Here is a 12,673-nt window from a genome sequence, read left to right on the forward strand (position 1 = left end):
AAAACATTGGAAGTTTTGCACAAACAAGTAATTAAAGTGATGGATAAAAAAACAAGGCACTATCATCACTGTGCAATTTAAAAAAAATTGTCTTTTAAACTGGGACAGTCTTCACATATTTGCAGATTTAAATTTGATTTATAAAGTACTGCATGATTTGGCCCCAGCTCCTCTGGCTGAGTTCATCAGCCAAAGAAACAGCTCTGAGCCTGTCACTCGAGGCTCTGTCAGAGGTGACTCTCATTCCTCTGCGCAGGAGCACTTTCAGTAAGTCAGCCTGGTCTGTGAGGAGCGCTGGTGAGTGGAACTCAGTACCTGAGGAGGTTAAACTGCTTACAACATACAAGGCCTTCACAAAAAAACTGAAAATGTGGCTAGTTAACACCTATAGCTGCCAACACTAAAAGACAAGTATGTTATGTTGTTTTTTTGTTATGATCAAAAAAATTATGGTTTTATTCTCTCTTAATAGTATAGTTTGAATATGTATCCTGTATTATATTGTCTTGTAGATGTATTCTACTGCTTTTTTACATCATGGCCAGGGGACTACAGGTGAAAACTAGCCTTCTGGCTAATTCTGGCTTTTTTAACCATGTGTATTTCATGTGTTTTATGAAATTGCATTGTCCCCTTTCAAAAGTAAACTGATAAACTAAACTAGTCTGTTCAGATATTATTCTCCCAAAAGTCTTGGGAATCATTCAGTTGCTTTTTTTTTTTTTTTTTTTGTGCGCATAAGTAAGAAGCCTTTATGTTGTTTTTGTTCAGCAGTGTTTTTTGTCTTGGAACTCTGCCATGGATGCCATTTTTTTCCAGTCTCTTCCATATTGACCTTAACTGAGGCAAGGGAGGCCTGCAGTTCTTTGGAAGTTGTTCTGAGTTCTTTTGTGTCATCTGGAGGAGTCATTGCTGTTCTATTGTGGTTATCTTTGTTGGGCGGCCAATCCTGGAAAAGTTCACCACCGTTCCATGTTTTCATAATGTGAGGATAATGTGTCTCCTTATGGTTTGCTGGAATCCTCAAGCTTTAGAAATGACTTTTGTAACCCTTTCCAGACAGATTACTTTATTTCTTGACCGTTCTGGAATTTATTTTGATTGTGTCATTTGGTTGCAGCTTTTTTTTTTTTTTTAGATCTTTTGTCCTACTTGATTTTGTCGGGACAGATTCTGTTTAAGTGATTTCTTGATCGAACAGATATGGAGGCAAGCAGGCTTGTGAGATCAATGAAAATTAAACAAAAATTGTGATTAGCCACAATTCATTATACACGAGAAACTACGGTACTTTTTAACACAGGGCTAGGTAACTTAACTTTTTTTTTTTTTTTTTTTTCCTTTAATGAAATCACCATTTTATTTTTTAAAAAGCATTTTATGTTCATTAGTTATATTTGTCTCATATTTACATTTTTTTGATGATCGTAAACATTAAAGTGGAGAAACTATGCTAAAATAAGAATTTGAGAAGGGGGGCCAATGCTTTTTCACAACACTGTATACTACCATCTGATGATCTGTAATTGGCAAAACCTCGGTGAAAAACATGGCAAATGTGGCCAGAGAGGAATAAGAGTAAAATGGTTCATAACCAAACAGAGGTGGGTTTTGGTGAAGTCATATGAAGGAAATATTTTCTCTCGCGGTTTCTTTATTTTAGTTTGAACAAATTGAACACTTCCTAAACTTGTAGTAGTGCAAATATTATTTGTCATATTCCTGCTAAGATGGTCTAGGCTCATAAATGCACAGCCATGAACCTAATGTATTATGCCAAAAATGCTAAAATGCTAGCTGCTTCAGGGAAGATGCACAAACGCTGTTAATGCTTTTGAGTTAACACCTTTTTATGCACAATATGAATTTAAGAAATGTTAATTATATGAAAAAGAAAACCAATTAAGCATACATCAAGTGAAAGCTCTTCAAGCAAAAATAAAGTTTATACAAATACTCGATTGTTTGATATTTTCTGTTGGATACTAGAGTACAAAAATATTTGTTAGCTGCAGCCCTATATTCAACACCCCTGTTATATTGTTGTATTTATATTATTTAATACAACCCTTGCTTCTGGTCTGTGATTAACCTGCAAAAAATTGCTCCTCAGAATTAGAAAGTTGCTCCTCAAATGAAGAAATGATTAGCAAAAATGCTCCTCAAAGAAAAAAAGTTTGGAGCCTTGTATAAGAATATTTCAGTTTATTTTCACTTCCCCTCTCAAAAAGATAAACAAATAAATAGTTGTACAAATCCTAGGTCACAATGTTGGGAAAAAGTTGAAAAATTATTATATATATTTTTTTGCTCTAAATTTTTTTACATCCCAAATACCAGGCATCTAAAAAGGACTGTGTATACTTTTTCTATCCACTGCACCCGTGTTCCTGTTTTGGTCATCTCTGCCTGGTGAGCCTATTGTGCTGGTTAACAAGTGGAAACAAAATAGTATAAGACCTTTTCTTGCCGATAAATTTGGTCTAATTTATTGTTTTATAAATATTTTGTTTGTTTCATATTAAGTGACAGTGTTGAGCAATATCTGAATGTCGGGTCGCGGGGGCAGTAGCTTTAGCAGGGAAGACTTCCCGGTGCCCTGGCCACCTGATCTGGCTCTTCTCAGTGCGGAGGAGCAGCAGCTGTACTGCGAGCCACTCCCGGATGTCTGAGCTTCTCACCCTATCTCTAAGGGAGAGCCCGGACACCTTGTGGAGGAAACTCATTTTGCCCGCTTGTTACCGGGAGTTTAGTTTTGTTTTATTTGATGTTCATAGAAGTTACTCAGTATTTGCGTAGTTTTACTCAGTGTGAAATCTGGGCTTGTTTAGTTGAACACAAAGCTGATATATTTGCAGGAACCCAACTTATTCTGTTGCATGAATAGCAACAGGTGGATTTGCACCTTTTGCCATCCAATGGAAGAATGCAACCCTCCCCAAACAAAAAAATCCTTCCTAATAAAAATATATACCGATAAATAAATCTTTATGATAAATGTTCATATTGTAATTTACTTTGTAACGTTTAACTAAATTATTCATACTGAAATGCATTTTACTTCTGAATGTGTTTAATATTGTATTGTGGTGTAATATTGCACCCTAGAGTTCATATTTTGATACTGCGGCTTTAAGGTGGGGGTTACCACGTGCATATTGATAACTGAGCCACCTTGCACGATGTAAAGAAAATTTGGTCATCTGTCGGGATGATACATTCACTTCTGGTTCCAGAATAAGGAAAGAAAATGGTTAACACGAAACAACAAGATGCAGAGGGGGGATAAACACACACAAGGTCTAGTAACATTCACATTAGTAACTTTTTAGTGGATTAGGGGACTAACTGACTTAAAACAGCACTTTGGGAAATAGCCGACATATTTTAATGATGACTTCAGCAAGCAGCGTCTATTTCCCAGCTTGCCTTATTGTCATTGTAAATAGTTGTTAAAATACTGTTTCATGTCAGTTAGTACCAGAATCCCCTCAATAGTTAATCAGAATCATCTTTATTTGCAAAGTATGTCCAAAAAACACACAAGGAATTTGTCTCCGGCAGTTGGAGCCGCTCTAGTACGACAGCAGACAGTCAATTGACAGAGAACACTTTTGAGACATAAAGACATTGACAAAAAAAAAAAAAAAAGTCACTGAGCAGTAAAGGGTTGCTGGTTATCTGGTAATGCCGGTACATTTTTTTTTTTTTTTTGACAATTGTGCAAAAATAATGTAAACGTTAATTAAACCTTGTGTTTACACCCACCCCCAACTCTATGGAGGGCATCACAGATACTACTGAATACATTATGCAGGAGATGGGGGATCTAAACATAGTTAATATAGCTGAATAGAATTAGAGGTATAAATTTAACGTGAAATGCCACCATTTATTGCATGTGAATATATGAATGGATAGGAGGTTTTGGGTACGCATTGTGCATAGGTAGAAGACTTTTCTCGATTTCTGTAGTCAACTATGGGGGTGCGCATTATACTCAATATACAGGACATAATTAATTTTCTTAAGAGTCTCAACGTATACAGAACAAAAACTGTCACCACAAAACCGAGATACAAACCAAACCATGGATTTAGTGGACCATTCCACCCTGAATAACCACTACTGCGCATGTGCGGCGTGGCCGGCAGAAGCTAGGCAGGCAGACAATAGGCGAGCTTGTGGGAGGATTCAGCCCTGTTTGAGAGAAAAACAAAGCTTAAAATAAATAAAAGGTGTCGACTATGAAATTGTCTAAGATTTTGATGAGCGACGTAGTTGTGACTAGTTGACAAATCTGGGCAGCCCTACTTAATGGTCCTGTTTAGCAAGTCATCCCCCCCATTCTCCAGGCATGACCATTCTACTCATGCTTAATCCAACTGTTACATTAATGTACCAGTTGGATTGAGTGTAAATGCTGTAGATGAGTCACGCCTGGAGTGTACAAAGGCGAGTGTTGATGTTACCATCTCGGACACTGCATTAGGGTACCAGCAGAGTCAAGCCAATACCCCGCACATGAAAATAACAATATAAATGTTCGAGGGTTATCGCACGGGATGCATTTTTATATCACACTACGATATCTATCTTAATATTGCAGAGCACAACTGTAATGATACATTCATTTAAATGTTACTCTATCCCCAGGCTTATGAGTACTTGCGAGAGGAGGTAAAAACATTTCAGGGAAAACCCATAATGGTGAGTAAAAGCTCTTTTTTTTTTTTTTTTTTTTTTTTTTTTTGTCATCGCCATAAGGCCTAGTTTTGCAGTTTTGTTTACCCCCCCCCCTCCATCGCATATTGACAGGCCAGGATAAAAGCCATCAACACGTTCTTTGCAAAGAACGGCTACCGTAGCATGGACAGCAGCCTTTACTCCCAGCAGACCCAGAGCCATTCCCACTACAGCTCCCCTCTCTACATGCAGCACGTCTACCCCCACCAACAGTATCCCGTCTACGGCATTGTGCCCCCCACCTGGACCCATTCGCCCGCTCCCTACTTTGAAACTCCTTTGGTGAGACATGCTGCTTGCACTAACACTCAACTCAACTTTATTTATAGAGAACACTTTTAGCAACCACAGCTGTAACAAAGGGCTGAACATAAGATCGAACATAAACACATACAAATCTGTTTGTCTACAGTGGTACCTCGAAATCTTTGCCAAATTTATGTGACGCTGGTGTGGCTTCCATTTGGTAGACTCAAACCAGAATTTCCCATTGTGATGAATTCTATTTGTAATAATTAATTCCAGAGTTGAAACTGTCAAGATCATTAAAAAAAATAACTACCTGTATACTGTACAGGCAATATTTTAAGTAACATTTTAAAATGTGTGATCTTGTGTGTGTGATGTGTAACAAATGTACTGTACAAGTACAGTGGAACATTGGCCAAAGTGCAAAGTAGGTAGGGACTCTCAAAAATGGGCAACACTGTGCTTATTCATCTGAAGAAGTACCTAAGTGATTGTGTGGCAAGCAAAAAAATAAAAATAATGGAAGCGCAGTGAGTTCAAACGCAGTCACAGCATGTCACTCACTGCACAGCCCATGTAGCATTAGCAGTTAGCCACCCCTAGCGGTGAGGCCACCAGACAAAGCAACAATCAAAGCAACAATCGTGTCATTATTCAGATGGTTTGTAAAATGGCAAAACTTGTAAATCGGTATTATTCATGATGCACTTTTGAAAGTAGCAATAATGTTAACATGGTATGTAGCATCATAACTCAGAATGATAGTTTACCATTCAAGGTGTCTACATTATCCCGAGGGGTCAGTTTACTTACTTTTATACCTCCAAAAAACTAGTGCACAGTTATATTTTTCTACATTTGTTGCACTGAGTGATTTTTTTTTTATTTGATTTTTTTTCTTCTTCTTCTATAGCATTTTATTGGCTTATTATGCTAATATGTTGAGGTTACTGTTTTAAATATAGACTAAGGTTGTTAACGAAGTGTTAAACATTTTTTAACTGTAGCTTCTTTAGTTTTCAGTACAGATGCTTCAAAACTGGACACTGATGGTTGAGGTTGTGGACAGGTGTCTAAAGTTTTTTTTCCAGATCGGCTAGCCCTAATGTCACATTATCTGTTTTAGTAATATAACAAGACATCAGTCTATAGTTGCTTATTTCTATACCGGACACTGGACTTAAGGATCACCCTAATTTTCAGCATTGGAAGTATTCATGTTTTGAATGCAAAGTAGTTCAAGTCTTGTGAAGGGTTAATCACAACATAACTGCAAAAATATTGTGATGCTAATAGTCAACATGAAAATACTTGTTCGTAAAGTTGGCTAATAAAATGTCCTTTGCCTTTTTGATTTTTGCAGTATTATTTTTGGTGAAAGTCGCTCTATGATTGTGGCAGAAATGTGATATTTTTCGCCACGTTTTCACGTGTCTAAATTTTAAAAATAATTTTCCTGAACCCCCCACTGGGGGCTTCTCTCTCTACAGGCACCTTTTCCCAACAGTAGCTTTGTGAATGGATATGGCTCTGCACACTACAAAACTGGATCTGGTTCTCTTACGATCACTCGGCCTTTCAACAGAAATCGGTAAGCCTTCTGTATTTTGCTTAATATAATCTTTGTGAACGTTACATCAAGTGCAATGACCACGAGATACATTGAGCCCAGCAGGGAATTGTTCCTTATTCCGTCTTCTTGCTATCCCCACAGTGTCCCACTCTATTCAAGAAAGAATGTTATAAATGCCTTCAGGTACCAATATTATGTTTCACAATAAGCTTCACTGCAACCCCTCATCTTCCCATTCTACTTCTTTTTGTATGAATAGGTGTCATGTACCAATGAATGGTACACAATCAGTTAAGTCTTGATAAATTATGGCTTTGGCAGTTAGCTTTTTCAGTTTTTCCCCCGTTCCAACATCTAACGATTTCCCTTTCATCTTATTAATCATCCATTTTGTTTGTCCATAGTTGTTGTTTAGTTTTTTTAACAGCGGCTTTGTTGATGAACCGTTTCATTAGCACTTGCTATGATCTACTGTGATATGCTGTAACTGTTACAGATCACCCTAACTGCACACCACATTGTTGTATCTAGGGATGAAACGGTATTAAAATTTTATAACCACGATTATTAGTATTATGATATTACGAAAAGTAATTCAGCTGCAGAATCAGCTACATGCACTGAAATAAGTTACACTTTTTTAATGAAAAATTTTAAAATTTTTACCCCTAAGTGCTTTTTCTTTAACATGACTAATAAAAGTAAAATCTGTAACACTCAGTGAATTTTCATGCATGCAAGAAACAAACTAGATTTACGTAAATTGAAAAAGACACCATTATGGCCGCCATGTTGGGGGTTGACTCATTATGTCCCGTGTTTGTGACGGATGAATAGAGACATTTGATTGATAGCCAATGTAAAAAATAAGATTTAAAAAAAATTGTGGATTTCTGTGCAGAGGTTGGCTTCAACAGTAAAGGTGGGAGGGAAAACAGTCTTATTTCACATTTTATTGGTGGCAGTTTGCAATCAGGGCAAGACAACATGACATTTGTCAAGAAAAAGCAAGCAATTGTGGCTTTCACAAATCAGCAGAGCTGATCTCACCCCAGCCAAATACTCATACATCAGTGTTTGTTCTGAACTCTTCGTTGAAAATAAGCTTTAACGCTTGTTAGAAAATGCATGATACATGCATAGGTACATTGAAATGAATGATAGTACTCTTTTTACCACACTTAATTTAAATAGATCTGTGTCGGAAATAACCCTGTTGCTGGGCTAGTTTTCATTTGCAAGTCATACATATCACGATTTTCAATGTTTACATTTTACTTCGATACTCTTCAGAAACACAGATTTTTAAAATATCTTACTTTAGATACCAGTCAATTGTTGCTGTGATATTATATTAAATGTACAAACGCGTCAGAAATGTAGGTTTCTTTGATTACCGGTGATGGCAGCTGACTCCCACAAGGCTAACAGCTATCTAGCCATGAGGCTAATGTTAGTAAAAGTTGAAGTTGTTTCAGCTAAAGTAAGCTAAACAGTAAATTACTCCAGGTCATTAAGTTAAACAGTGTCTGTTTTATTTCCGCTTGTTTTCACACAGTTAGATGGTGAGATAATTGTGTAGGATCACTCTTATGACAGCTACTTTGTCATTGTATTATGTTTTTGCCACTGCATCCAAAGTTTCTCTATAGGCTGTCAACTTTTAGACCTCATCTTAGCACATCTAACGAGATTGGAAAATGTATAACGCAGCTGATATACAATTATAATCGAATATGAGACCGACTTGTTTTTGTTCATCCTTTTTCTCTGTATAACCTACTAGTGTTTACGTTCAAAGCCTATCTTATCTTCCAGATCTCAACCTTCAAAATGGCAAACAAACTCATACCAATCACGTGATTGGAAAACAACTATTTGTTTAGAGGCTCTCTTGATTGCATTGCCAAAAAAAAAAAAAAAAAAAATTTTAATCAAATAGACTTGACTCAATGAAAAAAAAATTTCTCTGTTCAAATAGATTTCGGTCAGTGAATAGACATAAACAAAATTGTTGGACTCTGCTAATGAAAGGAAAAAACCCACAATGATCTGAAATAACTTGGAACTGATGAAGTAATAAATAAATATAATTACTGAAAACTAACCAATGAAAATCAGATATTGCATTTTAATTGGGTTTAAGAGAATCATTTAAAAAACCAAAAAACAAACAAAAAAAACCTAACAAATAAAAATGCTGGTGCCCCTTCCAAAAGCTTGAAAATAATTTGATGTAGCAAAATGTTAAATGAAGGCGTCTCCTTGAGTTAGCATCACAGGTGTCTTTAAACTTGCAATCAGTTCCGTCTGCCTATCTATAGGGTGACAAGTAGTCACTCTATTGTGGGTGATATGGTGTATGTACCACACTGAATGTAGGCTATAAAAAGCTAGCCGAGAGTTGTCTCAGGAGATCAGAAATAAAATTGTTCACATGCACGTTAAAGGTAAGATCATCTCCAAGCTACTTGATGTTCCTGTGACTACATTTGCACGTTAGTTAAAAGTTCAAGGTCCACAGGACTGTAGCCAACCTCCCTGGATGTGGTCACAGGAGGAAAATAGATGACAAGTTGACGAGACGGATAATATGACTGGTAACCAAAGAGCACAGAAAAACTTCAGAAGAAATTAAACATGGATTCCTTTGTTATGCTACATTGACAACCTACGCAGACACCTGTTGAAAGCAAATCATAAAAAAGCGAGACTGGACTTTGGCACAATGCATATTGACAAGACTAAAAACTTTTGGGAGAATGTCCTTTGGACAGATTAGATTAAGATGGAGCTTTTTGGCAAGGCATATCAACTCAAAGTATACCAAGAAAAGAGCACTGAGGGTAGGTTATTTTCTGGGGCTACTTTGCTACATCTGGGAAATTGTCTTGAATCTGTGCAGGGTATAATGAAATCTCAATACTGTCAAGGTATTCTGTGGAGAAATTTGCTGCCTTCTGTCAGAAAGCTCTCAGGTCTTAGTCACAAGATAATTACCAAAAATGACTCTAAACACAAATGGCTAAGACCAAAGCATTGGACTATTTTGAAGTGGTCTTCTATGAGTTCTGATCTAAATCCTATTGAACATCTGTGGAAGGAGCTGAAACATGTTGTCTGTGGAAGGCGCCTTTCAAACCTGAGGCAACTAGAACAGTTTGCTCCCAAGCAGTGGACCAGAATTCCTGTTGACAGATGGAGATGTCTGATTGACAGTTACAGAAATTGAGGCAAGGGAGACCTACAGTTCTTTAGAAGTTGTCCTGAGTTCCTTTGTGGTCTCCTGGATGAGTCATCGCTGTTCTCTTGGGGTAATCTTTTTAGGCGGGCCACTCCTAGAAAGGTTCACAGATGAGTTTTTATGTTTTGGATCATAAACAGATCCTTTCTTCCTACTTTCTTTGGCCTTTCTATCACTTTGGTAGTGGTTCATCCTGGTCTCATCAGTCCATAAAACTCAACGTTCCAAAACGTTTGTGGCTCATCACTGTAATTTGCTAACTCCAATCTGGCCTTCCGATTCTTTTTGATGATGAGTGGTTTGCATCTTGTGTTATGGCCTGTATATTTCTTCTCTCGAAGTCTTCTTCGAACAGTGAATTGTGATACCTTCAAGCTGTTTGTGCAGTGTCAAATAACAAAAAATAAAATAAAAAACATCTTATACAGGGAAACGGACCCCCGTAAATATATTATCACTACCTGAAATAACAAAGCAGTTATGTAAACTTTATTTGACGAGTACTTTGAGTGTTTGTCGCTTTTATGAAGAAGTGTCACGTGGAAGTTGCGGAGTGGGAAGCAGAAGAAAGAAAAGGGAACTAGCCAGAGAATGGTGCTTTGCATTGGCCTGCCCGCGTCATGCTTGCTCGCCGACCGCAAGGGAACGGACGTCAAACCTGGAAGTGGATTTGGAAAAATAAGTGGTGAGGGGACAGGGGGAAAAAGGACTGCTGCTGTGGTTCTTTTTTTTTTTTTTTTTTTTTTTTTCCCCCCCCCAGTGCAAAGACCCTCCCGAAATTTTGTTTTCATTTTTAGCTTTTATTTTGTTGGTTTTGGTTACCTGGAAAACCTGACCGGGGTGGGCTTTGCGCACGTGTGTAAATAGTCGCTAAATTTAGCAACAAAGTAACAGACGGCAACACACACGCAGCACAACAATTTTGGAAAATACGGTAGTAACGATAATTCTAAATGTACAGTTTTAAATTGTCTAACAAAAACGCTGCATCCCAGATTGTCGCTTAAAAAAAAAAAAAAATCTCATGACTCCTCCACAGTCAGACCCAATGATGAAATCATGACGCATTGAGGGACGTGGAGGTGTGAGGAAGCCAGCCTTGTCTCTCTCGCTCTGTCTCTCTCTCTCTCTCTCTCCTCTTTCTCACTTTCTCTCTTTCCTTTCTTGACAAAGTGGGGCACGTCACGCCATCCATCTCAATGAGCATTAAGATTATGAGATCTGAGGGTTATAGACTGCTGAAATAAATCCACGCTGCTTCTGTTTTTTGTTTCGTCATCTGCCGCTAAAGTTTTTTGTGATGTGCTCCTTGATCGACTGTATATCATGTGCTCTTCTGAGTTTGCTTGGTTACCACCTCAGCCAATCACAAGTGTATTCCAGAAAGCAATCCTTTCTGTTGTGCTCGGCCAGTGTTTCCATTTAAACCACTGAAAGATTACGATTTACCTATTTCCAGATCAGTTAGTTCTCCAACCAGTGCGCATAAATAATAATAATAATAATTAAGGACTAAATTTCTACATATGTAAACCAATTAAATTGCATTTGCAACTGCAATTCATCAATCATTACATTGATGACCTTTAAGAATGTCAGCATTTACCGTCTTGGCTTTTTAATCGCAAGCAAAGCAATTATTTATGAGGCATCCGGTAAATCTCACACCGCAGGATCCATCTGGTTCAGGCATTAACACCCATTGTTATATCCCTAATTTCTAGTACCAACATTGTCTCTGTCCCCTGATCCTTAAAAAAATAAATAAAATAAACTGATTTGGATTTTTATTATAATTTTCCTGAAAAACATCTTTGAAAGTGGCTTTCTCTGGTCTTAACAAATCCCCAGACGGAATAAGCACTGTTATTTTTTGGAAACCTTTGCAAAGACTTGTCTTATGTTTCATACATAGTAATTATGGCTCATACTTAATTCACATACAGTAATACCCCGCGAATATAACAGGGAATGAGCCCTGCCGCAAATGTTTTTTTTATTGCCTATATTAATCAATTAAACTGTAAAAATACCTCAAACTATGATCTCAAAAGTTAATTTCAAACTCATCTTCCACTAACAACCCAGGCTAAATGTAGTTCCTCCTCGACGTACAAAGCTTCTCTGTTGAGATATGAACTTACCGTAAATGGTGAACCATGGATATGCAGGGGATATCTGTAGTATATCACAAGCATTGTTATAAAATCTTAAGCCCATATTGCCATCCATCCATTGACTTCCCTAAACGTGGAGATAACCATAGAGCACAGAATTATTTTGACTTGGAAAATATTATATATATATATATCTTCTGTCAAGGTGGCAGAACTGCACTACTTGCAGCTACCATCAGGGGCACTGTTGATTCAACCACGTTTACCAACAAATAAAACATGTTAAAGATGTCAAAATGATGTTTGGGATTGTTTTTAATATAGAGTATCTGTGGATCCTATGCCTAAGATTTGATTTTCAAAATAAAGGCCTAAATTAAACTTAAAAAAATCAATCCTTAAATCTGCTGATCAAAGTCATTAGCTTAGGCTTTGCAGTTTTTGCAACCACATCATTCCCTTGCCCATGGGCTGCCAATTGAAATGGCATTGCAAAATTGCTTCCTGGCAAAAGGTTTTTATGTCCCTGACTGCAGTTCAGTGCCAGTTTGTGAATCTTTGTGGTAGTCTCACTGCTCCAACAGGAAGCACAATTTACGCTATTCATGGAAGTTTCCTGAATCACAATCTGTTCTTGACAATCCGCGCAGCGGAAGGCATGCTACTTCCACTATCCACTGCATCCTGGTAATCCTGGAAGGGTGATCCCCCTGCCCCAGTCTGCGGTTCCTTCTCAAGATTTCT

General features: G+C 37.5%; 1 protein-coding gene across 2 annotated transcripts in view; it reads left to right on the forward strand.

Moving 5' to 3' along the window:
• larp4aa (La ribonucleoprotein 4Aa) overlaps positions 1-12,673 on the forward strand; it is a 69,955-nt gene that overhangs the window by 42,709 nt on the left and 14,573 nt on the right. The window contains exons 8-11 of one of the 2 annotated variants that reach the window (XM_061693342.1): positions 4,657-4,710; positions 4,819-5,028; positions 6,486-6,586; positions 6,710-6,751. In XM_061693342.1, the coding sequence (XP_061549326.1) occupies positions 4,657-4,710; positions 4,819-5,028; positions 6,486-6,586; positions 6,710-6,751 (407 nt within the window). The remainder of the gene's footprint in view (positions 1-4,656; positions 4,711-4,818; positions 5,029-6,485; positions 6,587-6,709; positions 6,752-12,673) is intronic. The other variant, XM_061693349.1, reaches the window with a different exon arrangement.

The sequence above is a fragment of the Phycodurus eques genome, chromosome 1 (genome assembly GCF_024500275.1).
Source record: "Phycodurus eques isolate BA_2022a chromosome 1, UOR_Pequ_1.1, whole genome shotgun sequence".
Classification (NCBI taxonomy): Eukaryota; Metazoa; Chordata; class Actinopteri; order Syngnathiformes; family Syngnathidae; genus Phycodurus; species Phycodurus eques.